The sequence below is a fragment of the Poeciliopsis prolifica genome, unplaced genomic scaffold (assembly GCF_027474105.1).
Source record: "Poeciliopsis prolifica strain line A6 unplaced genomic scaffold, Auburn_PproV2 SCAFFOLD019, whole genome shotgun sequence".
Taxonomy (NCBI): Eukaryota; Metazoa; Chordata; class Actinopteri; order Cyprinodontiformes; family Poeciliidae; genus Poeciliopsis; species Poeciliopsis prolifica.
The window spans coordinates 1,467,979-1,494,213 of NW_026562394.1; the positions used below are offsets into that span (position 1 = coordinate 1,467,979).

Below are 26,235 nucleotides of genomic sequence, written 5' to 3' on the forward strand. Positions count from 1 at the left end.
GAACTGTGCATACTGTGCTCTGCAGCAGATTGCTTGTTGCAAACCTTTTTTTCTATCAAGAATCTAGGTTACTGAACTTACTAACAGACTTTACAATGATGATACACCCCTACAGTTTTTTTACAGTCTTCTACAACATTTTCAGCTATAGCTACCAGTTAGATGAGGAATCTGGCCTATTTTAATAGGTCCTGACTGATTACACTTTACTGTATAATATGGTCACATCACCCTGCTGGTTCAGAGGTGTTTGTCTGTTCAAAAACATTACTGCGTGGGTTGCTTCTTTGTTGATTTGGATGATTTGCAGTTGGCCAATCTCAGGAAGCAAGCGAATGACTCAAATAAGATATAATTTGTTTGTTTCTCCTTCCTAGATGTTAATTTAATCAATTCACACAAGCTAAAGTTACTTCTGGCTGTAAGGTAAAATATGTTTAACTTTGGAAATTTTAGTTTACGTTTTCCTAGGGCAGCAGATATTGTACATAACATGAGTTTGACAAAGTAATCAGAAAAAGTTGTAAATTGTAGATCCAACTATATAAAATTCAGTTCATTCTGCTGGATCACACCAAGGCTTTGAACCATCAGTACATACTAAAATGAGTTTCTGTGTACTGTAAATAAAGGTAATTTAATGACATTTAATAATATTTTTGGAAACAAAATATAAATTTTTGCACTACTGTGAAGACCTCTCGAAATGGAGATTTTTGTAAACAAGCAAATACAGACAAGAGAGAGGAAGAAGGCCGAATGAGAGTAACATGCTACCCTGCTACGTGCTTCCTGAAATATGGAATATTAATGCACCTGGAGGAAGACATGGAGGCATCTATCTATAGACAGCAGCACCATCTGCATTAGTAATGACATTAAAGCGTTTCATTACACCTTTCTGCCTCGCTGTTCCAGCTCTACCTTTCTAAATGAAGACCTGCATCGAGCAAAAGCTGGTGGTAAATCAGCTTTATTGAAATTATTACTAAAAACAACACAGTTTACTACCTCGAAACACCTCAGTAACGGGGCTTTGTGGAATGTCTCATGGGAGCTGCTCTGCTCGCCTTTTTTCTCACGACATGAATAAAAAGGCAGCCTTGAGAGTCTAAACTGCACAATGAGTACTGTGTCATCATTATTAGCTGGTAACCTTGAAAATTAAATCAAGCTGCACAGACATTCTAATAACACTTGCATCTGAAACATTATACAAGAAGTCTATGAAATATAGGTGAACCTCTGCATGTTTACATACAAAATGAGCAGCATTTTTCTTACCCCCTCAAAGCCTCAGAAGACTGAGTTATATTAATGATGTTCGTTTTTTAAATTAATTACGACTCATTTTGGTTAAGCTCTCAAAAAGTAATCCATGACACTCTAGTCTATCGTGTCCTAAAGGAAATTTACACAACAAATGCAACAGTATGGAGGGTTTGTTTATGCCAAGATGAATGCTACCCACACAAATATTCTGTCCTTCTTTCATATGCTCTCTAAGCCAGCTGAATGCGAAAAAGAAGAAATGTTGTAGATATAAGACATACAAATACAATGAGATCCTGCAATTGATTAGTTACTGATGCAACATTGTAGAAGATCAGAATAATAAGAAATTAAATTAAATTACATCAGACTTTTACGTCTGCTTTTTCACCCTCAAAAGAGGTTCTCAAATTTGCTCTAAAATGAAATCAGTTATTTCCATTTATGCACATATTCACACACTAATGATGGCGAGCTTCTATGCAATAAAAAAATGCAATAATTGGACATATTAATACCAACTGGTTTATTGGTTACTGACATTCACCAGCAACATAGTGGTGGAAAAAAACAAAAAACAAAAACCACCCCAAAGAGCATTTATATGATCGGAGGCATTCATGTCTGCCGGGAAACTTCTCAGTTTGTCATCTAAAAATTTAGTTTTTATATCATTATTACAATACATAGCATGGCACTGGCATATAGATCTTGGCCCGGCGCTGCACAGCAACTAATGTGTGCGATGCCATGATGACCAGGCAAGCGAGCAGCGCTGTGCACCGTGCTAACCAACTGCATCTAGTAGCTGTAACTCCTAAAATAAAGTACATTTTTACATCTGGCTTTGTTCGGGCTCAAAGAAAACATTGTACAACATTATCTAATATTACAGAAAGAGTTGGCTTTAGATCAAGTCTGAAAAATACAGTTAATCTACTTGTATTTTGTTTTAAATAGACAATCAGATCATATTATGCATTGCTGCTTCAATTTCCATGTTATGAAACCAGTGGAACCAGTCAGTCACTCCTTGTACAAGTTTTCTGGTAATTATTTTCATATTGGGTCAGTATGGAGTGATCCTGTACCCTCCAGTGTCGGTTTTAGTGAAAGCTCAATTAGAAATATGACTGAACACATCTGTTGTCTTCTGATTCATTGATTGAATTATAAGGTTTTCACAGATTCTTAAAAAATTAGGGCTGCTTTTTATCATCTTTCACTCAAAATCTAAGATATTTAGATTGTGCAACACCTAACCTAAATTATTCAACCAATTTTATATAAAAATACGGTTTGCGACCTTTTTAATTTTTAAAACTCCACATACAGTTTGGCACTAAGCCCACACTAAATTGTGGTTGGGAAGAGACTCGTTTCTGTACCATTCAAGTAAGAACCACCACTGCATGAAATTGTAGTATTGTTATTAAATTCATGAAATGATATCGCATACTTGACCTGGCCGAGAGCTGAAAGGACAGATTAGAACTAATCGTCAATAGCATCTGTGGCAATAAGAGGTTTCATTTTTATAACGTACACATGATTATTTCTAGTCGTTTGCTTCGTTTCTGAATTAAAGTGTTTTGCTGTCTGGAAATATTTATGGCAGGGCACAAGTGGCCAACTGTGTACAGTGTTGTGTGGATGCTTCAGGAAAAGACAGTTTGTGAAGGGCAACAAGGCCACATCAAACAAAGCTGTTCGATTTAGACTTAAATTCTCTAATGTGAGCAGTTCTGAAGGAATGGGGAGTCATGGAGTTCAAATTTCTCATCTGGCTTATAGCATCTGAGGCAGACTTGCACCATGGTCTATTAAATTCAGCTTAGTGAAATGATGAAAATGAATACTCAGGCCTGAAGCCTGTCAAGAGAGAACATATGGTTCTCAAGCTAAAATATAGTGTTCCAGTTAGAAAGCAACATCACACACTTAGAACTGTGTGCAAAGACTCAACAAATAAAAATCAATCACACCAATTAAATTTGGCCAAGCGAAAGTGGGCTGGAAAAGTCTTATGAATCTTAAATAAACCACACACGCAGCCGGCACACGCTGACTTCAGCTTTATTATGGTCGAACTGCTGTTTCTGCGCCTTTCAGCAAGACATATTCAGACTGCCAGTTTTCAAATTGAATGTCTGCAGCTCGCGGCACCTCAAACAGCCCTTTCTTCTCCATTATGGCGTTCAGGCTTTCTCCCACTCAGATTTCAGGTGACTCGGGGTTGCGATGAAATTGTGCCGATATGAATGCAGCAGATGAATTACTGGGCTGAACGTAATGCAGCCCAGTCAAGTAACATGTCAGATAGATACTGTATGAATGTTTCTAATAAAATGTATGCCATTAATCCATTAGTACTGGGATTGTTGCATCAGAAGGATTTTGATCAAATATAACAATGCATCAATCCAGTCCTGAGTTTCTAAATTGTTCTAGTAGTATGTATTTCTTTTACTTTTTCTTGTTGGTTCTGGCCACCAAATCTTTGAGGTTAGGTTTTAAAAAAGGCCGTGGCTTAGTGTAATATGCACCACCAAACCCTGAATGTCCCTCATGCTGGGTAAGATGATGGTGGCTCAGAAAGGCTGAAATGATTCATGCAAATTTCAAAAAGGAAAAAAAGAGAAAATCCTAAAAATTGAGCTCCACTTATGAAAAGAATAAAATATTCATAATTTTCTTGGAAAATGTATTCATACCTTGATTTGTTAGAAACTGTGACTCACAGGAAATAATTATTTTTTATATTGTGGGAGAAAATGGATGTTTTGTTATATCAATGATATATATACATATATAATTTTTTTTTTATTATTCATTTTGCTGTGTCTTCAGTGCTGTGTACATTTGCTGTGTACAATTTGGAGTTACTGATCATCTTTTTGTCCAAACTGGTTGTCACAAGTTATCCATCATGACAGCAAAAATACATATAGCACATCTGTCAGTGTCGCTTTGTAAAGATCACCATGGATTCCTCTAAAATGCTGCTGATGCTCACTGTAATATCTGACTGCTTCTTCAAGTCCATAACATTACAGGCAAGATCAGAAAACTAGACTGCTGTTTTACCAGCTGCCACAAATATCTAGAACAGTACAGATGGTTCTGCTACTTACTGGACTCATTCAAAAAAAAAAAAAAAAAAAAAAAAGAAACAGTTTGTATTGATAAACCAGAAGCAGTAAAACAAATGTTTGACTGTTCATGGCTTTTTATATGTTTTTCTACGACCTTGTTGGATTTCAATTTGCAGTTTTCAGAGAGATCTCATCTTTATGACTGTCATAAACAGTGATAGTCATTTTGAAAAGGCATCAACTGTGTGAAACTACAAACAGACAATGAAAACTAAAGCCTTGTTTGTCAGTTTATGTTTACATTTAGCTTGTTTTGGTTTGCAGCACTTGTGCAGTGGTGTGCTTGATCTGTTTGCTAATACACTGCACACGTAAACCCTCGACAGTTTTTCCTTCATCGGTCATAAATATAAAATGCAGGTGCATCTAAAGTAAAAAAGGTGCTCAAACTCCAGCCTTGAGAAGATTAAGAGACAATGTCAGAACGGTCCTACTTTGGCAGATGAGAAATAAGACTGGAGTGTTATTCATTTTGGAAATGAAATCATACTAGCATTGAGAAGCCCAGCAGCTTTGTTCTAATATACCCTTTATTATCTGTTTTATGCAATATGGTTATTTATTTCTGAGAAACTCAATTTAGAGTTTTCATTCGCCGTATTCCATATTAATTAAAATCGACTGAAAAAGACGCCTGAAATGTATCACTTTTCATGTAATGATTGCATAAAACATATCAGCATCAATTTTTGAATTCCACTAAAGCAAATTAACTCTTTAAACATGTTCTAATTATTGCCTCTGTAAATACAGACTTATTTCTAATACTGAACCAAAATTTACAGATGTTTGTTTTTATGAAGGTCAGTGAAAATGTGTATTTAAGCCAGCCAAACTGTCACTCATGAGGTAATGAAGGTTGTTACCCGGGGGGGAATTTGAGCCCTCTTGAACTGACTCAATGATGCCCATGGCCTTTTGTTCTCCAATTCTCCAGATAAAATAAACATTGCTCCACACATTACTGCAGAGAACCCTGTAGATAAGCATTTCCCAGCACTAATGCATTGATCTAAGGACAACCTGTCCTCTGTTAAATTCAATTTTTGAATCAGGCTCAACGGATACATCCTTCGAAAGATGCTGCCCCTTCCTTCCTCCTTTCAGACGTCTCTCTAGAGGCATTAGTTGCTCTTTGCTTTGCCACAGCCAGACAGCCCTAACACTAACACCGAGGCCCTGGAGAATGAAGTGCAGCAGATTTTTCATGAGTGTGTTGCTCGGGCTGGTGTGTTGGGCTTGTGATGAGGGGTCAGCTACAGTGCAAGTTTTTTTTATAATCCAGGTGAGAGAATACAAGTTCTTTGGTTCTGTGGTCGTGGTGGTGGCTGACTCTCCCTTAGCGTTGCGGTGCAAGACAAGTACAGAGTGAAATGCGCGCTGAAGCATCACTATCTTTATGAAACCAGACGCGCCGAAGGATTTCTCTGATAGGGCTATTCTAACTTGTACAGACATGGATGTTTACTTATTATGGGCAGATTAATTCTGAAATATGAATTGTTTAAGTCAATATTAGCTGCAAACCTAAGATTTGAAATATGATGTGGGATTTCAGACTGTAAGCTTTAAATAGAAATCTGATTCTTTGATCTGTATGTAAATGACAAGATTTTAATTTCATATCATGTACATAGTGGAAGAAAAAAAAAGTTTCTCTCACTAAATTCTGATCCACACCAACTGAAGCATGTCTTGTACACTGATGAGAAGATTAAGAGTGAAATTTCAAAGCAGAACCAGGAAAGTTGGGAGGGCTTTGTTTTGATGTGTTGGTTTATTGAGGAATTTTATTGCAATTTTTCCATATTTGGCCTGCTGAACCACAATCTGAAACAATCAAGCAAAAAGTTGCCAATCCTATTTCTGGCCAGTTAATTATTACATGTGTAATGCATTATTGCTTTACTTTTATGTGGGACAATCATGAAAAAAGATTTTTGGAGTATTTTTTTAGAGTTACTTGATTTCTTTTGAGTGTAAAGAATTAAATTGTTTTTTTTTTGTTTTGTTTTTTAAATAAAACATTAAAACACAAAATTGTATGATAAAGAAAACACAGATGATGCATTTATTGAACAATATCTAGAAATCTTTGCAGTCAATTATTTATTTATTGCAACCTTTGCTTTTGCAACAACTTTCCTTAAAAATAAATCTTTTTAGCTTGGATTTCAGTCAACTTTAGTTGTGCTGTCTTGGTTTTTATCTACTTCATTCAACTTCCTTTTATTTATTTGTTTAATGCAATTATTTTTCTATTTCAGCCATGATGCCTTAGAGTTATTTATAATTTTATTTTAATTTCAGTGACACTATTTTTTAGATTCGATCATTTACATTCAATTCTTGTGTTTATATTTTAGCATTCATCGGTTGTGACTGCGATTTTCCTCTTGTATACTAAATATAACATCTTATTACAGTTGTCAAGAATTATTTTAGTTTCTTAGCTTGACATACATTTGTGTGTTTACTGTTTCTGAGTTTAGTCATTTATTTGAACTTGTGCAAAGCAGATGAGCTTTCATTTAATTATGTGAAAAGTGTCTGAATAGTTGACATTATTCTTTCATGTGTGTGATGAACTGTCTACAGTCCTGATATTAGAATAATGTAACAATCCATGCAGTCACCTCTGTTTAAGATGAGGAATGAGAGCACTGCAGCAGGGGAGGTGAGCTATTAATAGAGAATTGCCCAGGGGCGCTCAGAAGTCTTTGGCCAGCCTTGAAAAACTCATGCACACTTGTACAGTTGTGTATCCATGACAGAGGGCATCACAATGACTCACATCCATTTCCAGGAGTCTGAAACTTAAATTATACTTCTGTGCTAACAACCAGCTCAGGCATGCTGCAGCCTATGCAATGCAAATAAACCAAGTGCCTGCATCAAGCGGTCACAGCATCAGACTGCTACATGGATGGAAATGTATTTCCCTTTGCATGACAAAAGGAAAGAAAGATTTGCTTTGGATAGAAACAAAAGAAATGCATAAAAGAGATGTCAGAATAAAAATAATGCTAATAAGCTAGCTGGCTCGGATGACAGGCTTAAGTATAAAAACCAGGGTCAACCCGAAAAAGAAATCTAAATGTTGTGTTTTGATCAAACAAATCTTTAGACATTTTGTAACAGACTTCAATGTATTTGATTGTTCAATGTGATAGACACACACAGTGCAGTCAATGTTTGTGGGAACAAAGCTTGCATGGTACAAATAGTTTAGGCATAGAAAGATTGAGTAGAGTGTGTCTGAACAGCAACATTCAGGTCTTTCCACTAATGAATTTAGGTCTGGAGTTCCTGAACTAATTTAACAGCTGAACATGCTTTGATCTAAACAGCTGAAGCTCAAACTACTTTTATGGTTGTTGTCCTGCTGGAAGGAAGACCTTCACCCTAGTCTTAATTATTTTGTAGAATTTAATCCAGAATTATTCTATAACTAGTCCATTTCAGCTTCCCATAAACTCTGACCAGCATCACCATCACCATCACAGGGATGGTTTATTTAGGGTGATGTGTAGTGTTCGTTTTCAAAAAAAGTTCAGTTTTGACCTCATCTGAACAGTTCACATTCTTTTACATGTTGACTGTGACAAACTTCAAATGGGATTTTGTGATTTTCTTTCAAAAAATGGATTCTTGCTCATGTTATTTTTTTTCATAAAGATAAGATCTGAAGTTCCCACCTGAACTGTGAATCTTAGATGCTCTACGCTGTTTCTATTTTAAGATAATGTGTTGAACAGAGCTCCATGACATGTTCAAAGCTTGGGATATTTTTTTATTGCCAACTGGGCTATAAGCGTACCTAGAACTTTCTCCCGAGCTGTTTGATGAGCTCCTTCATCTTCGATGCAGTTTGTTCACTAATATTATCTAACAAGCCTCTGACACCTTCACAGAACAGCTCGATTTATACTAAGGCTAAGTTGCAAACAGATGGACTTTTTGTGGAATTAGGTGTGAGAGTAAAGAGGGATGACTACAAGTATATGCCATACTTTCAAGATTCTTACTTTTAAAATGTTTAAAACATCGACCACGACCTATCACAATAAAAACTAACAAAGCATTAGAGTTTGAGGTTGTAAAATGTGACAAAGATGAACTAAGTACAATCTATAAGGATATGACTTTAAGCTAAAATTAATTAAGAATACATGAGATTTTCGGTTGTTGACTGTGGCAATGTGACGCAAATGTGTCAAATTTCTCTTTCTCTCTTGACTGGAAATGGCAGAATATATATAGCTCTAGAAGAAATTAAGAAAGCGTTTAAAATGATCGGTTTCCTTCATAGGATATGTTTGAGTAACATAAACATTGTTTTCCTACTCCATGAACTACTTACAACATGTCTCCAAAATTTCAAACAAAAATTAAGTATTTATTTGCAGAAAGTGAGAAATGGTCCAAATAATGAAAAAGATGCACTGTTTTCCAAACTCAAATAATGCAAAGAAAACAAGTTCGTATCCTTTTAAAAATAATACTAATGTAACTCAGGAAGAGTTCAGAAATCAAGTTGGTGGAATAACCATGAGGTTTTCAATTGAGTTCAGTGCAGTGGGCTCTTAATTTTATTCAGAGCTGTATATTTGTGTTGCTGGAACTGTATTTGTAATGAGGATGAATCTAATGACATCCTGCTTTGCTTGCAGTTATTTAATTTATTGAGTTTGGGATGCAAGTGTGGGCTTATGTATTCTTAGTGTAAGGTGAAAAAACACCTTAATAAAATGAATACATGTATCTTCCAGACTTAGAAGATGTACAAGAAAGCATGTGAGATTTGTGACTGTTACTAAATTAAAAGATAATTTTGCTTTTTAAATGCATCATGCTTCTGTAAACGTTGTAATTTGATTCAGTAAAGTAATTGCAGCACCAACAAAATCAGAAAATGTACTCCACACAGAGCAATAGAGCTTTGTGTACACTGAAAAAAATAAGTCATTGGATGAACATAAAAAAATTATGGAAAGGATTTCCACCTGATTACTTTGCTTTATTTCAGCACCATGTACTTGTGTTACTCCTATTTAAAGCAAATGTGTTAGGTCAACCTAATTTATTAAGATTATTCCAATGTAAAGCAAATGTGTTGGCTCCACTTGTTACAATGGTGATTCAATGGGTGATTCTAAATCAAACATGTTGGCTCAACGTAATATATTGTGGTTATTCTTATATAAATAAAATGAGTTGGCAAAACATAATTCATTAAGGTTGTTCTAATTTAAACCAAATATGTTGGCTTAACCAGAATTATGGTAAGGCAATGGATGATTGTAAATCAAATGAGTTGGCTCAACTCCATTCATTAAGGTTATTCAAATTCAAATGAAATGTGTTGGCTCAACATATGTTTTAAAGGTTCCTTTAACTCAGTTACTATAGCATGACCCAGTGTAATGCAATACAGCCAGCCCAACTAATCTGCAATGTTTAGGACCAAATCATTGATGTAACTTCATTAAGATGAATGTAAATCTAGTTGAAACCACCTTATTTTACAGTGGTACCTTCACACTACCTGATTCAGTAGGTCCAACTCACTAAAAGCAAGTTAGCTCAACAAATATGCTTCATGCTAAAAGACAGCTAGTTAATCGTGTGGAAATCCTTTCCATTATTTTATGACGTTAATTCAAAGACATATTTTCAAGTGTTAATCAAGCATTTTAAGATAGCACTAGGTGAAAGTGTAGGAAGAACACTCAACAATTAGAAAAGGTACAACACAATTGTATTTTCAGAATTGTTATACATCGTTTTTTTACACAGCACAAAACACAGCTGAGTTGGACATTGAAATAAAAAAACAACTACAAAAAGGTTACAGTTTCATTTCCCAGCCAATTCTTTACAACATAAAACATGTCAGTATAGTTGCTCAACTTAGAGAACTGTAACAATATAAATCTTTTCTACTGCAGACTTTAAACACTCATTTTCCATGTGAAACTTTGTTCAACTTAGCAGCGAGTTTCATATTGAGAACTTGTGCTTTCTTTGATAAGTTCTTTCCATCCAATTTCATTATTATTTTCTGTATTACTTCAAAGGTATGCTTGAGTTACTGAGCAAGTTGAGTGCTGAACGCACTAAACTTGAGGGTAGCTCAAGTTTAGTGCATAGATTAGTCCCAGCAGCATCACTATTGCAGAAGATACACTGCCCAAGCTGTTCATAACTTCCACCTCCTCCAGGACAATCCCAACATCCAGATGTGCATCGGCAGCCTCTGCACCCTCTGCTCAAATGACGATTCCGAGGACAGTCTCGGCTTTGGCCATTTCTGCGCATTCATCAACGTCCTAAGGGAGTTATGGAAGGGTATTGGGGGAGAGACAATTCACATGTAATTAAATAAATAAATTAAGACTGACATTGATTGAGTCACTCATGGACCTTAGTTGGTGAAAGTATTTTAACAACTCTTAGGAGTTCTATTGTAAACACAAAGAGAATTTAACATACCATGTACTCCCTCACCAGCTTCTCTGGATCTTCATTTAGGTACACACAGACCTTTGAGGATGCACTCTCATCTGACCTCAGCAGTGTCTTCCTAAATATGCAGATTAAAAAACAATGAGAACAATCTCAAAACTCCAGCAGTATAAGTTCACACACTTGAAAACATAGCTACATTCAAAGGAAGTGACAACAAAAGTGATCAGTGGCTTGCAGTCTATTTGAAAGATATTTAAAATTGTTAGTATCCCTTCATTATGCCATGACTAAAATGGAGTTTAACATCTCATTTAAACATCTAACTGAAGCTGTTAGAGGTTTAAATAAAGACATGAATATATCACCAAAGAAATATGTGAAAAGTACAGAATGGTCAACACAGTCTATATCCTTCTACTTAAATGAATATGCAAAGCATTCCATGTCTTACAAGTACATGGACAGTCTATGTGTGGGCATGGATAACGTCGCATATGCCGGTGTTTAAGTGTAAAATGTTTTAACAGGTCATATCTACGAGACAGAGAGAGACTACACTCCTTACATTTCCACATCCCCACGCAAATAAAGACAAATAAAACAGACTGGCCAAATAAATGTTTAGCTGAACTCTAGCTCTACAAGCTCTCTAACACTACATTCAGTCACTTTAGATCTGGCAAAACTTACTATTAGCCACTGAAATCTATAACTTGATAGCCGATGAGCCCTTGACCAGTACTTACGCAGGTGGATTACAGACAGGTGATGTTCTGAAAGAGATCAGATATATTTTCAGCCATTAAAATATGCAATTCATACTGAACTGAGTTGTATCTTTTAGTACAAGTCCCTTGAATGCCTCATGAATATAACCACTGGACACTTGTATGCAAGCACATATGTGCAGAACAATGGTGAATTGAACATGGTAGAAAGCAATAGTAACAAAGGTCAAAATGAGCACAAACAATCAACACAAAAAACATCAACATTTCAAAATTAAACCAATGAACTTCAATATTGTTTCTGAGCTACAATTATTTGGGGACAACAAAGAAGAGTCCAAAAAACCCCAACATCTTTACAGCAGAGGAATATGTATTTTAAAGAAAAAAATAGAAAGCTCAAGTCTGTAATAATGGATAATCCATTGAGAGTTTTAGCCTGACAAAATATACTAGAAATCCATAACTAACAGATATTTAAGGAACATTTAACAAAGCTCAGAAAGCAATGCTTTCTGCAGGTTTCACCGACTGAAATGTAGGACTTTTTATTACCATAATTAATTAAGAATCTCGATGATGATAGAAAGGTACCAAAGTGTGTGTGTGTATCTACATTTACCTCCATAGTAACATTACTGAAATAGAATTAAAATAGTTAGAAATAGACTGATGTTAGATCAGTGTGTTAAAAATCCACTAAACCTCCAGGGAGCTCAGGAGGAGCAAAACTGTGACATTTCCGGGGTCCATTTGTGTCTCTGGCAGCAGCTTTGTGACCCTTACACTACATATGGCTCTGCAGAGTTTTTTTCGCACAGAATGTACCTAACATGGTGCGGCGATAAATGTAAACAAAAAGCTATCTGCCTTAACCTAACCGACTTAATCTACAGAACATGAAATAATGTGACACAAGTATGGAACAAGTAGAAAATGGTGCAAATGGTAGAGAAATTTTAAGTTACATATTTTTATATGGATTTAGATGAAAATAGTTTGACTCTTACCTTCTTCAAATTAAGTAGATGAACGCCAGGAATCTCCCCTCTGCCCTTGAAAAAACCCAACAAGGTGCGAGCCAGTTATCTCGCGTGATTTTCCGTAATCTCTTGATGTCGCTGGATCCTCTTCAGCGGGAGATGAGTCTGACACAATAGCGCTTTGGAACTGACGTCACTGTGTTTTTTTTATTAGATTAACTTTGACAAATATTGATATTGAATAAAATAAATAAAAAAAACATATATATATATATATATATATGTTAAAAAAAAAAAAAAAATATATATATATATATATATATATATATATATATATATATATATATATATCTTGGCACAGCCAAGATACTGCGCAGGACCCTCAAGCTCCCAGGCCTCTGGTAGAGGCCTGGGAGCTTGAGGAATTAGATGTATTCAAGTTGAGATAACGTCATTCAATCACGTTAGTTCAGTTGAGAGAAAAAAACCGATTGTCTCGCGTGTTCTCGCGTGATATCCCGTGATCTCACTCGTTGTCGTCAGCACAATATCAGTCTAACTATAATGAATCATGTTAGCTCAACATGATTCAATTTTATAAATGTGAAGTCGTGGAATATCTTGTTTATCCAACATGATTTTATCACGTTTTCGCTTCAAACCCAACATTATTGTGTGAAAGGTACATGATATTTTTTTGTTAATGTAATACGCCCCGACGTTCTTTTTTTTTTGGCGGAAGATCTAGCTGACGTAATTGAATCACGTTATCTCACCTTGAATACATTTTATTCCATTTGCGAGAAAAAACCGATTGTCTCGCGTATTCTCGCGTGATATCCCGTGATTTCCCGTAATCTTGCGTGAACTTGCGTGATATCGCGTGATCTCACTCGTGGTCTTCAGCATAGGATCGGTCTGACTATAATGAATCATGTTCGCTCAACATGATTCAATTTTATAAACGTTGAAGTTGTGGAATATCTTGTTTATGCAACATGATTGTATCATGTTTTTGGCTCAAACATGCAATTATTTAGTTAACAGTACATGATATTCTTTTGTTAATGTGATAACCCCTGAGGTTCCTTTTTTACAGTGTACATGACTTGTAAATCATAAGCATTGTCTGTATCATTTATGTCAAAGGAAATTGAATTCCTTGCTCTGAAGCACACACTTCATAATAATTCACAGCAGAAAATCTGCAATACAGGTAATTGAAAATATATCAGTGAGTTCTTTGAAGAGTATTTTATGGTCTTGTTTAATCAGAGGCTTTGCTGTGCCTGTAAAAGTCTGGCCCAGAATGATACGGCTATAACAGCGTAGATGTAATTCGTCACATTCTTTTTTTGGGCCCTTTTTGAAACTGACAAAACTGCTGCGGTGGAAAAAAAAAACATCACAAATCCATTGGGTCTCTTTTTATAGAACATAAAAGTGAGTCTTAGGACTGATTTTTCAAACTGAGATATGAAAGAGAGAAACGACTTGTGTCAGTGCTTTGATCGAGCCATTTTGAGTAGCGTAACAAATTTGATGTGGATTCTCTGGGATAGGTTGATACTTTACATTCCCCAACCAAATGTAGCATAAATTTTTAAAAATTAAATGCAAAATTAAGTTTGGTAAAAAACAGGACAAAATGACTCAAAATGACTTAAATGTTCCAACACCAGGATATTAAGCGTATAAAAGCAACGACACCACAGGTGCCTCCTGGTTAATGTATTTCAATAATTCAGCTCAAAAAGGGAAACACGGATTTAGTGTGCACATCGATATATTAAAAACATTTATTTCTCAGATTTTGATGCTCATGGCTTACACATAATAAAAACCTAAAATTAATTTAGATCACAAAATTAGAATAACCCATAAGCTCTAATTTAAAAAGCTTTTTTATTAAAGAAATGTAAGCCTGTTGGAAGGTTTGTCCAGCCACTGTATGGTATATGCACTCAATACTTAATGTGACTACATTTTGCTTGAATTACTGCATCAATGCAGCATTGCATGGAGGCAATCAGCCTGTCACTCTGCTGAGGGCTTAAAGAAGCCGAAGTTGATTTAACAGCAGTCATCTGCATTGTTAGCTCTTCTTCTCTCACTACCTTTTGACAATACAGCTTCTCTTTGAGCTTAGGTCAAGTGGCTGTGCTGGTCAGTTCACCACAGCCATACCAGGGTCATTAAACAAGGTACTGGTAATTTTGGAAGCTGCCAAGTCTATCTGGAAAATTAAGTCACTTAAAAGTTTCTTGCAGATGCTTCACAGACTTTGGAGTTGGAAAAATAAGTGAACACCATCAGAAGACATGGGAGTCCAAATCACCACTGACTGTGATGATTCACTTTGGACCTCAGGCAACTTCCTCAGTACTCTGGGACTTTTATTCCAAAGGGAAATGCAAAATTTACCTTCATGTGAAAGGAGGAGTTTGGACCACTGGACCATATGGTTCCTTTTTTCCTTAGTCAAGGAAACCCTGGTTCTATCAATCTAGAATCTGATGGTTCTGGATTGACGGTTGTCCTGTCTGTCTGTCCTGTGCATGGAGGCCCATAAAGCTATTAAAGCTTGTAATTCTACTCAAACTCTTGAGGATTTTGCTTCAAAATCCTCTCTACCACAGTTTTTTCTTCCACCTGACTTTCCACTAATGTTTCTAGATATGGCAGAATGTGAAAAGCCAGATTCTTTTCTTTGGGGGTAAATGACTCTTTCAATAACATTTATGTAATAAAAAGCATCTTTTATTGCTGTAATGTAATATAGTTTTACAATAAACTAAAGTGTAAAAACATATCACTTTGTGGGACGTTAATGTAAATACGTTTCACTTGAATTTGAATTACTGAAATAAATTAAGAAGTTATATCAAATGAAGTTTCAATGTATTCTGACTGACTGAAATCCAACTGTAAACTAATTGAAATATTCTGAACACTACTGCCACAAAACATCATAATTAATAGATCAGTGCTTTATGCGGCTCAAACAATCAGATATGTCACTGAAAAGGGAGTATAAAACCTCACAATGATGATTCATCCCACTGCTGGCGTGTGTTTGTACTCTGATGCTGTACGCATGTGAAACTACAAAAACGCCAACGATTCTAATAGACATACAATATTTCATGGTGCAGAGGCTGCAGCACATACACAGTTGGTGAAACTCACCCTTTCAGTGCTTTCAACCAATTGTAGTTGAAAGCCGCCAATGTTACCACCAGTGTAAACTACGCATGCGATAACTAATTCATATCATTTCTACCAATCTGAACTGTCAGAACTAAAGGATACAAGAAACAGGAAGCTGGAGGGGAAATGTCTTACCATGCCCCGCTCTCGTAAGAAAAGGCATCCTGTTGATCGCAATGGGGACGGTACCATGTTTATTGTGGAAGTGGTGGACATGGTGGGTGGTGCTCAAACTCGAAGAAACTCGCGCCGTACCGGTCTGGATTGGAAGCAAAGTAATCAAGGTGAACCAGAGTATTTGCCTCGAACAATAACTCAGACCCATGCTGAGACTGAACTGGGACCAGCTGCTCCTGTGTCCAAGCACGGGGGTGGCCGCAAAAAGTCTACCCATGTGTGCTAATTCCACGAAGGCCCAGGAGAGACAACGGGGCCGGGCTCTGGCCTGTGATCGTTCAGCCTGAAGACAGCAGGGCATCTCACTGAGAGGCTGGATCCATTTCTTTTCAGGATCCTTTGCTGGATTAGTCACTTAGTTTTGGCCTGGACTCTGGTAGAAAAATATCCTTTCCACTTGCACCCAAAAACAAAAAAAAAAGAAGAAATTTAAAAGAAACAATCCAAACCCAGAGCCACGCGCAAAGCTGTTTACTAAAACAGGAAAAAAAACCCTCAAAATTTCAAAATCTATCTGAAAAGCTTCCTTGAGAACATTCTTCCAAAACTGAGCTCCAGCATGCAGGAAGATGCAGATCCAAACAAAGCTTGGGGTTCAATCCAACAGCCATGTTGTCCAGTCATTATATTTAGGCATGAAAACTGGCAGGGCAGAGACTCATGTGATAAGAATTCTGATAAGAGCCTCCATCGCCCACAGGTAGAGCTTGAGGGCAGCTGAGCCTGCCCACTAAGAAGAAGAGAGCCCCTCCACCGCAGTAAAAGATGAAACACGTTTCCGTGGGAAAATGAATCATTTCATTAAGGAAATAAATAAATAAAAATAAATAAATCTCGAGCGGATAAAAATACGAGGGGTGCAGCTACAGAGGATGACGCTGGAGCCAGAGCTTTTGTTCCCTTTAACCGGGGAATGAAAAAAAAAAGAAAAAAGAATAGAGACAGGGAGGAGGAGGAAGAAGAGAAGGGAGGGGGGGTTAGAAAGCCAGGGAGCAGTATCTGCAGCAGCGCGGTAAAGTAGAAAATCCAGAAAATAAATAAATAATTTGTCAGCAGCTCCTCTTCCCCCCAGTCCTCTCAGTGGCGCCGCAGATCTGGCGAACCGCAACCTCTGGCGTGCTCAGAGATCCATCAGAATGCAGCTACAGCAGCCTCTGCTTCAGACGGACGTAGGCTCCATCTCTCACGCTCCACCTGCTCAGACTCATGCAGCAACAACTACTGCTGCATTCCCCTCGCTGCCGCTGCTGCTCCTTTCCCCCCCTCCTTCGTTTCTTCCCTTTATCCTCTCCGGTTACCTTGTCCAGATCCGCTAGCTTCTGATGGAGGACATTTAAGTGGCGGCGTCTGGTCCCCGGAGGAGGGCAGGTGATGCTCGACTTGCTGCAGAAAGGTTTATGCTAATTAAAATTAAAGACTGTGATCAATCACAGGAATGACTGAGATTCCAGGACAGCCCAGATTCCCGGTGAGGACGATATCCTCGCCTTGGACTGGAGGCGAGCTAAAGGAGCTCTTCTGAAGGCATATCAGGGTGCTCTGATCCAGCGAGGCACAGCATGTGCCTCTGTGTATGTTTGTGTGTGTGTGTGCGTCTGAGGAAGAGTCTGTGAGCAAATGAGAGAGGAGGGTGAGGGTGGGTGAGGGATAGCGGCAGAGAGGAAGGGAGGGAGGGAGGAAGGGAGGGCGACTTAGGAAGAGACGGCGAAAGAGAGAACAGGCAAACACTCCGGGAAATAGTGAGGCAAGTAAATGGGTTGTGTGAATAAATACATGCTAGAGAATTCGCAGCGCGCTGGCTTGCAGGTCCTGGCAGTAACACGTAGGAATCATACTGCAGAGGAGGAGCTTGATTTAGGTGAGCTGTCAGAGCTGTTATACAGGGAACACAGGGGGATACAAGCAGCATAAAGACCCCAACGCTACAACAGGTAGAGAGGAGAGGGGAACGCGAACGCATGCCGAAAACAAAGCAGGACAGAGGAAGTTAGAGGTTGGGCGGTGTAATCTGTCTAGAACAAATCAAGAAGAGCTGCATCAAAATTCAATCGAAGACCTGTCTCTTCGCAGGAGAGCATCGCCAATCTATTTGCTCACAATCCCTCCTCCTACATGTGTATACCAGTCACCTCTCTTGTTTACCGAGAAGCTGTTTAACTATGCTGAACTCATTCACAGCCACCACTGATCTGTGGGGTCAGGGGTTCTCCGGCCATGATTGAGCTGCTCACAGGAAAATATGTGGCGCCTGGCACGATGGAGACGTTATGAGAAGAAGGTAGGGACAGGAGCGAAGGGAGAAAAAACACATGGGGTGGAAGGCATCAGGAGAGGGAGGCTGCAGCTGTATCAAGTGAATCACGGTCGATAGAGATATCAGCCGGGATTGCCTGGTCGGTTGAAAGGACACGCATGGAAACAGGAGGACAGAGGCGAGCCATGCAGCGCCACCTCTCACGGTGACAAGAAGCCGACACAGGCCATTACTCAAGAGAGGGAGGGAGTGCTGCGTGTGGTGGAGCGAGGCTGATTGAACTAAAGGAACTGAGGAGAGATACGCGCACGACGCTGTGAAATCACAAGTGGCTGAACGCCGTTCAGACATTCATCCGCAAGTATTGTGGACATAAATAAACCAATAGAGGCCATGGATCTGCTTTCGTTTTCCCATGTGAGTCAGAAGGAGATTTAAATCCTTTATGTGTTTCCTTCTCTTTGTACTTCTCAGTAAATCGTAATGCGTGTCAGCTCTCCCAAACAGACACTGCCTGGCTATAACATGAAGATTAGTTTATGGCAAATGTCTATTTGGTGAAAAAACATACAGACATCTCATTGGCAATACCTGCAGAGATGCACATTTCACTCTCCTTATAACAGGTCATTATGGACTTGTGTGCCAGATCATATTCCCTATTGCTATTTAGCATCTTTGCAGTTTTGGTCGTTTTTTTCATGGATCAATTGGGACATTTATGCCTGCTTTGATAACTACTGATTTAAAGCAATTTCCTATAATCTACAAATAGTCTGTTGAAAGTAAATTATAGGTTGTTGTTTAATGGCTCCAATAATTGGTAACAACCCAAGAAATCCACACGCATAAAGACACCATCAAAGGTTATCTCTTAAATTAGGTTGTGTATTATAGAAGAATTGAAAAGGCAGTAAATTATTGAACATGTGAAAGCATAAAAAGGCAGAAAAACCAAGTAAAATCTGTCAATAGTTGAAACACAAACCCTTCAAAATAAGCTGATTTAATCAAAATTGTGGCTAGTATAACGGTTTCTCATTTCCAGGTTGTCACACAAGAAGCACCTTGTGATAGCTATCAGTACAGAACTCTCCCAAGACATTCACAACCTCTCACCAGAGGAAAAAAAAAATGTCACAGATGTATCTCTACTTCAGAAAATTTCAGAAAGCATCACTGGGGCCATAATCTGTCAATGAAAACATCATTTCACTGTAAACCAGCCGTGAAAGGCTATATCCCACAATATTTTAAGAGAAAAACTTTCGCAGATCCATCAAACCACCATTCGACCATCAGAATCTTTCTACTCAGAAGATTCCACTGCAGGAAAAAAAGAGGCTTAAACTTGTTTATAATTTACATCTGGGGAAGACAACGAACATAGAAACTCATAAATATCAATGCAACAGTGGAGTTTGGGGGTTTTGATATCACAATGTGGAGGTTCATGTCAATATATATGAATTTTAGATAATTTATATGAGGAAATTTACAGAGATATAAACAGTGGAATGATCCCTCACACGCAGATAAGGAAACACCACTTACTTTGTAAAGTAAGTGGATAATTTTATAAAACTATGTTTACAAATGTATCATTATGAGCATAAAATTTGAAAAAGGAAAAGAGTAATTGTATTGATCTGGTGCATACAAAAACAAAAACACAAAACAGTGAAAGAAATTTGACATCACAAAATAAAATGTCAACAAAAGTTCATAAGTTGTTTTTGTAAACTATTATATTTTTTTCATTCTTTGATGTGAATATTTTGAATACTGTAGTGTGACATCTTATTACTGATTTCTGGCAACTTTTAAATTTAGCAGTTTTTTTCATTTAGGAGTTTATCCTGTTTTTTTCTACTAGTCTATTTTTCATGTTATTTTTCTTAAAATAATATATATATATCGGCTAAGAGCCATATACTTTAGTATATTTCAAACATACTTACATTTGTGAAAGTACATTTTAAGTACTTGTTCATCATTGTTTTTATCTTCAACATATCTTTGCAGTTCAAGCAAATGAAGATGAAAGAGGAAGTCAGAGATCAGGTATTAGAAAACCTAAAGATGTCCCTGTGTCAGAAAAAATGTGACAGCACACTGGTCACTGGGTTGGACAACGTTATCTTGTCAAAAGGACAAACATGGGGGAGAAGCAATAAAATAAAATCTCTAATGCTCATTGTCAGAGAACGACGACAAAGAGAGGCAACACAAAGTCTTCAAAGTGGCATGTATAGAATAGCATGTTTCCTAGGACCAAACATTTTCTTAAATGTGATATTTCTTGTAATCTAGTGAGATTTGAGATTTAAGCTTTTCAGGCACGAACAGTTAATAAGGTTTTTGTGATTATGAGGGCCTGAGGACTTTGTTAGAGTAGAAAACACCATGATGTCTTCAATACCACCAGATCTTAAATAAAAATGCCTGTAAACTCATAACAGGTCACCAGGTTTTTAATAAGTAAAACTATCAGAGAATATTTCTGTTGTCAAAACTATACATAAAGTCAAATTTCTTCCATGAAAACTCCTAAATTTGGCTCATTAGGGAGCTGAGGAGAAGAGAGCATAAAAAGAGCGTGCAAAGATCCTCCATTTGTGTGATTCAACTTTGTTGAATCTGAAGAAATCTGAAAATAAGCTGTCCCTCTATCGACAGCAGGAATACCATTAGGTGTAGAATTTAACACATTTGATTTACCACAATAAATGTACTGATATTAAAGGTTATATTTTTCAGAATTTTTATGTAAGTGTCTGTTCTGCTCCAATAAAAGTTTATATTATTTAATTTGTTAGCTGGTGCAGTGTGATTTTCTTGACTACTTGGTCAGAGAGAACAAAAGGAATCCTGAGATGCTTCATGTTAATTTTACTTTGAAAATATGCGTTTGTTTTTAGCTTGAAAGTTGAGTTAAAGGTCATCATGTTTTCATTTTGGTTTTATGAGATTTTAATTTCAGATTATGTTTTTAAAATTTTTTGTTACATACATGTGTTTTGGATTTTGTCTTTTCACTTTCTTTCTTACTGTTATTTTTTACTTAGTGGATGAGCTACATTAATAGTTATGAAAAAAAACACTAATGTGTGGGATTTCACACTATGAAAACACACAAGTATAAAAACAGCATGTAATTTCCAATTATAGTGAGGACTGAGTACAACAGGACAGAGTGGGGTGATTTATAATGTGCGACTTGGACTGTCAGGCTGTCCAGCATGCGATCATCTTTCTCGGCAGCGATGATATCTTGGTGGGAGCTGTCAGCAGTGAAAAGCTGTCCTTAATCAATTTATAGGCTCGAGGGTTGCTCAACATGAAGAAAGTCTGGGGAGATGGAGAAGCTGGAGACTCACTAGCTGTCCTTGTGCTGTCCTTGGTTATTCGATAGGCTGAACATCCCATGTCGAACTTCCGACAGACCACACGAGATGTAAGGATATGCAGTGTTTCAATACATATTGTGTAAAATAAAAATCTGGTGAAGTTGTGCAGATTTAAAGAAAGTAATCACATTAAAATTTTTGAGAAAAATTGAACAAATTTAACATAAAAGATGGCCTAAGAAAATAGAAATTAAATTTCATTTAATAAGAGAAAATGTTATCTTAACTAACCTGGCTCTTCTTTGCAGAATTATTGTAATTGAGTCGCATTTGAGGGTTTTTCAACCCAGCATCAAAGTCTGATTTAAGCCTGGACCATGACTCGGTCTCTCCAAAATCTTTATCTTTTGCTTTATTTATGATTTAGCCAGAGGTTGAGTTGCTGGTGTGCTTCAGATCGTGCTACAGCAAAACCCAAAAGCACTTGACTTTTAATGCGCCCTCTTTGTTCTTAAAGGTGGATTTTCCACTTTCAGAGTTGGAGATTCAACAAGAACACCCGATAAAGTCTGGATTATGGCTGGGAAAGTCAGTGCTTACTGAGGCACCACAAGTTTTTTGTTCAACATAGCAACCATGAACATAGAAGGAAGAGGAGGTGACTGATAGAAACTTTTTAATGGCCCTTTTAAAGTTTTGTACAGCTTTAATCTACACAATAGCTATTTGTGAACTTAGTCTTGTCTCTTAAAATAAACTGGGAAAAAATACATTAGTATCAGTTTATTTTGCTAATAAGAGTTAGGATCACAATAACCAGCAAATCCCACTGTTTTCTTTTCTTCTCCTAATTATCCTATGAAGGGCAAAATTCAATTGTAAATTGAATTTACGGACTTACAGCTGAATGGTACGATATGGATCAGCTGTATGAGTCACTTCTAAAATGCAAACATATATGGCAACAATATATGGCAAATAAACAATACTTCACTGTTGGTATGATGTTTTTTCTACAATTCAATTCAAGTTTTAGTTTTTTTAGTAGACACTCCCTTTTATGTCTTTTCCTTTTGAGAATAACAATTCCTACGTTGGAGTAGTAAAGCTTTAGAAATTTCTTTGTAAATGCGCCACTGAGTTTGTTCTTCATCTGTTCTTAAATGGATTCTACACCAACGAATATTATCCTTTTGATGTTTTCCTTAGATCTTGTTTATCTTCTCAAAGCCCCAGTCAGCATTGGCAGATGGCCGCTTGTACTGAACCAGGGTTTGCTGGAGGTTTCTTCCGGTTAAAGGGAAGCTTTTCCTCTCCACTGTCACTATTTGCATGCTTGGTATTGACAATTTTTTGCTGTGAAGAGAAGTGAAGTGCTGGGTAAACTTTTTAAAATACTTTGAAGAATTAATTGAGCATGCTGTCCTGTTTGATAACTAGGATTAATTGGAATATATGTGATTAAATTGAAATTATATTTTTGTAAATATCACTTTACAAAAACATTCAAGTGTGACAAAAAAATAAAAACAAAGATATATTTGATGGGGAAAATGTTTTCGGATGGGATCGTAACTGCCCAAGATTTTCCATTTCTGCAGCACTGTGCAGATACTTTTTTTTTTTTTACATACATTTTTTACATTACAACCAAATCTTTTTCACTTGGATTCACTAAATCACTCGCTTTTCCTTGTATGTAATAATATATATATATTATGAGGAGAGCTTTGAATATCGTAGTAAAAGAAGAAGCCAGGAGGTATCCCGTAAACTTGCAAATGACATGATATGAAAGGACGTGCACGGCGTTTTAAGGACTTAAGAAAGCTAAATGTGCATGTTTTTTCTCAGAAGGATTGGTGAGGGGATTTTTTCTGCAGACATCCAGTCTCGCCGCGGGGGGTAAAGTAGCAGGATTAATCATAGCACTTTCAGATTAATTACTCATAATGCTAGCATCCTCTAAAAGGCATAGCCTGCAGTTGTGATGTTTGGTTGATTTCATTAATCTCAAAGTGACAACACCTAAAATAAACCTGGCTTAGACGGTGGAAGAGAAGGAGACAACAGGCATCACGATGCACCGCAGCTGCACCAAAAACCAGCAGAATTGCAAAGAATCATTTTGTTGCAAAAATGAAATCCAACTTGCTTGCTGTTTTATTTTTTTTTTACTGAGCTGATACTAATTGCAATTCCACAGTTGGGAACAAAAAAATTTTCAGTTCTTTATTCAGAGTTGAAGTAAAGAAGGGCTTAATGATGCACAACTTTATTGGCAGCTTTTTCTGATTAAAATTCATACCTTCAGTGCACATTGATTTCTCACTCTTTGCTTGAAAAAAAAAAATCAACTCTGGTGTCTTGGCATCCTTCAAAACTCTCATTTGAAAAGACAGCCTTTGCAGAAGTGTGTTGCATATTGCCGGCTGCACATGGTGCTGGCAAAAATAGACTCCATTTGCTTGTTTAGCTGAGACTCCTAGCCCCAGCATGGTTCCTGGAAACGAAGAGCGGCAGCGATGCATACAATGCAGACAAATGCCAACGACAAGGGATAAAGAGCCACAGTCAGCCAAATCTGAATATCCATCATTCTGAACTGCTGTGGCTCAAAGGAATAAATTAAACAGGCTGCCATCATGGAAATCCAAACCTGAGAAAGAATCTCAAGTCTGTCCAGCTTAATGATCTGATAATTTCATTTTGACAATGATTCTAGGAAACTATGAGTTGGAAGTTTATTAGGGAAGGAGTTTAGTTTTGATCAGCTGGTTTTACTCATTATATCATCACTAGGCAGAGCAAGCAGGCATGCAGAGGAGATGCTGATTTAACATATTTAGAAATTACTTTAAACATTTGAAATGGAGTTAAAAATGTTTCAAACCCACTTGTTGATTTTCACTTTCAATCTTTATCCTTTGTTATATAAACCCACTGCAAAATCTCACTGAATATTTTCACTGTGTTCACAAATTCCCAGCTTGGAAGGTTTAGTGGATTGAGACGGTTTGTTCTGGTTCCAGCCCAAAATCTCCCAATACAATAGATAATCAAACCTGTTATTTGCTGATAATCAGTTTAATTACTGGCACCTCGCTGTTATGTTCCATTTTCTCTTGCGTGAAATTAGTAAAGGAATACATTAGATGTGTCTTGAGGCTTCAGGGGATGAGATTTCAGGATGCTAAAATGCTCCACTCTTTCTTGTGAAACAATTCAGTTTGCTATCACTGTTTGGTTTTATCTGTTGAAGTAAACTATGTTTTATTAGTCTATAAATAGAAGGCTTCTGCCATGTTTAGACTGTTGGTGTAGCAGCATTTTAGGCTTAGATGTAAATTAATTTAAATGTCACAGTAGCATGCATTAGTTCTGTATTTTAATGCATTGGGGTAAATAACCAAGCAGCATCCTTTTCTTACTCATTTCATACTCCAGCACAAATAATTTGATCATCTGTTAAATTTTTTTGGATGTTGAAAAATGTACACCTTGCAGGTCTCACATGCCAGGTATACATCCACAACACCACTTAAAAAACTGCAGCTATCCAATTGCCTGCACCACAATGCAAACACTACAAACATTAACTCACCTTGGGAAGTGAAACAGATAGCATGACCTCCATTCTGATTAATTTGGCCCATAATTATCTACACATTTGGGGGAACATATTAGGCATTGCATTTAGCTCCCAGGCGAGATGCACTTATTTGTATGGCAATTCAATGTGTTTTACATGACAACAAGCAAGAAATATTACATTGCAGTGGAAAAATAAACAAAACTAATCAAAAGTAAGACTACAGACTACAGTTAATGATGTTCCAGGTATTATCAGTCAAAGGAAACCTTAAATAAATGTTTTTTTTTTTAATTATTGGTTTAAAGGAGCTGAGTGTTTTATCATTTTGGTAGTTTTATGGAAGATTATTTCAGAGCTGAGTGGTCTGGGAAGTAGACAGAACATATTTTGGTTCTTAGCCAGTCAGTGATTTAAACTAACAACAGTTTTTTTTAAAGTCTGTTCTCTGAACTGCAGGGAGCCGGTTTAAGGACTTTGTGATGTGCTCCACTTTCTTTGTTTTAGTGAGGAGTCAAGCAACACCATTGAGGAACAACTGCAGCGGTCCGATTGACTTTTAAAGCAAACTGGGCATAAAGGCACAAATGAGATTCTCTACATACTACTGGGAAATTCGTCCTTTAAGCAAAGAAATATTCTTCTGGTGATAGAACACAGACTGCAAAGATGCAGGTCTGGATCCATCACTACACTCAGATTTCAAGCCTGATTAGTAGTTTCTAGCTGTAATAACTGAAGCTGACAAACATAAGTACCTAAACTTGGTTTCTATTCAGATGAAGAAACTTATGGCACATCGGTGCATTGATTTGCTTTAAGAATCTGTTCGATGTTTGAATGACGGCCAGATGGCCAAATGATTATCAAATATAAAAAATAAAAAACAAAACAGTGATGTCTAGTCATCAGTAGCGAACATCACACTGACAAACCTGAAAATTACACTGCACTGTTCAAACTGAGAGGAGTGTTAAACATGACAAAAGTCTGAATAAACTCAATAAAAATGGTCAAAAGAAGCCAAAAATGAATATGTACAC

The 26,235-nt window shown here is 37.0% G+C and overlaps 1 protein-coding gene and 1 long non-coding RNA gene across 8 annotated transcripts in view; both read right to left on the reverse strand.

Annotated features, from left to right (window-relative positions):
- Window positions 1-26,235, reverse strand: part of nrxn2a (neurexin 2a) — a 155,200-nt gene that overhangs the window by 23,191 nt on the left and 105,774 nt on the right. Inside the window, exon 1 of one of the 6 annotated variants that reach the window (XM_055043572.1) lies at window positions 15,955-17,873. The exons of the other annotated variants lie outside the window; for them this stretch is intronic. Within the exon in view, the coding sequence (XP_054899547.1) occupies window positions 15,955-16,297 (343 nt within the window). The 5' untranslated portion in view covers window positions 16,298-17,873. Of the gene's footprint in view, window positions 1-15,954; window positions 17,874-26,235 lie in introns of those variants that run through there. 6 annotated transcript variants of the gene reach the window in all.
- LOC129368543 (uncharacterized) lies at window positions 10,172-12,651 on the reverse strand. Of its 2 annotated transcripts, none has more exons than XR_008606870.1 (3): window positions 11,645-12,651; window positions 10,923-11,013; window positions 10,172-10,759 (listed from the first exon to the last, which is right to left on the reverse strand). It is a non-coding gene; the product is annotated as an uncharacterized LOC129368543 (long non-coding RNA). The 2 variants fall into 2 exon arrangements; XR_008606871.1 differs by lacking the exon at window positions 11,645-12,651 and adding an exon at window positions 11,589-11,628.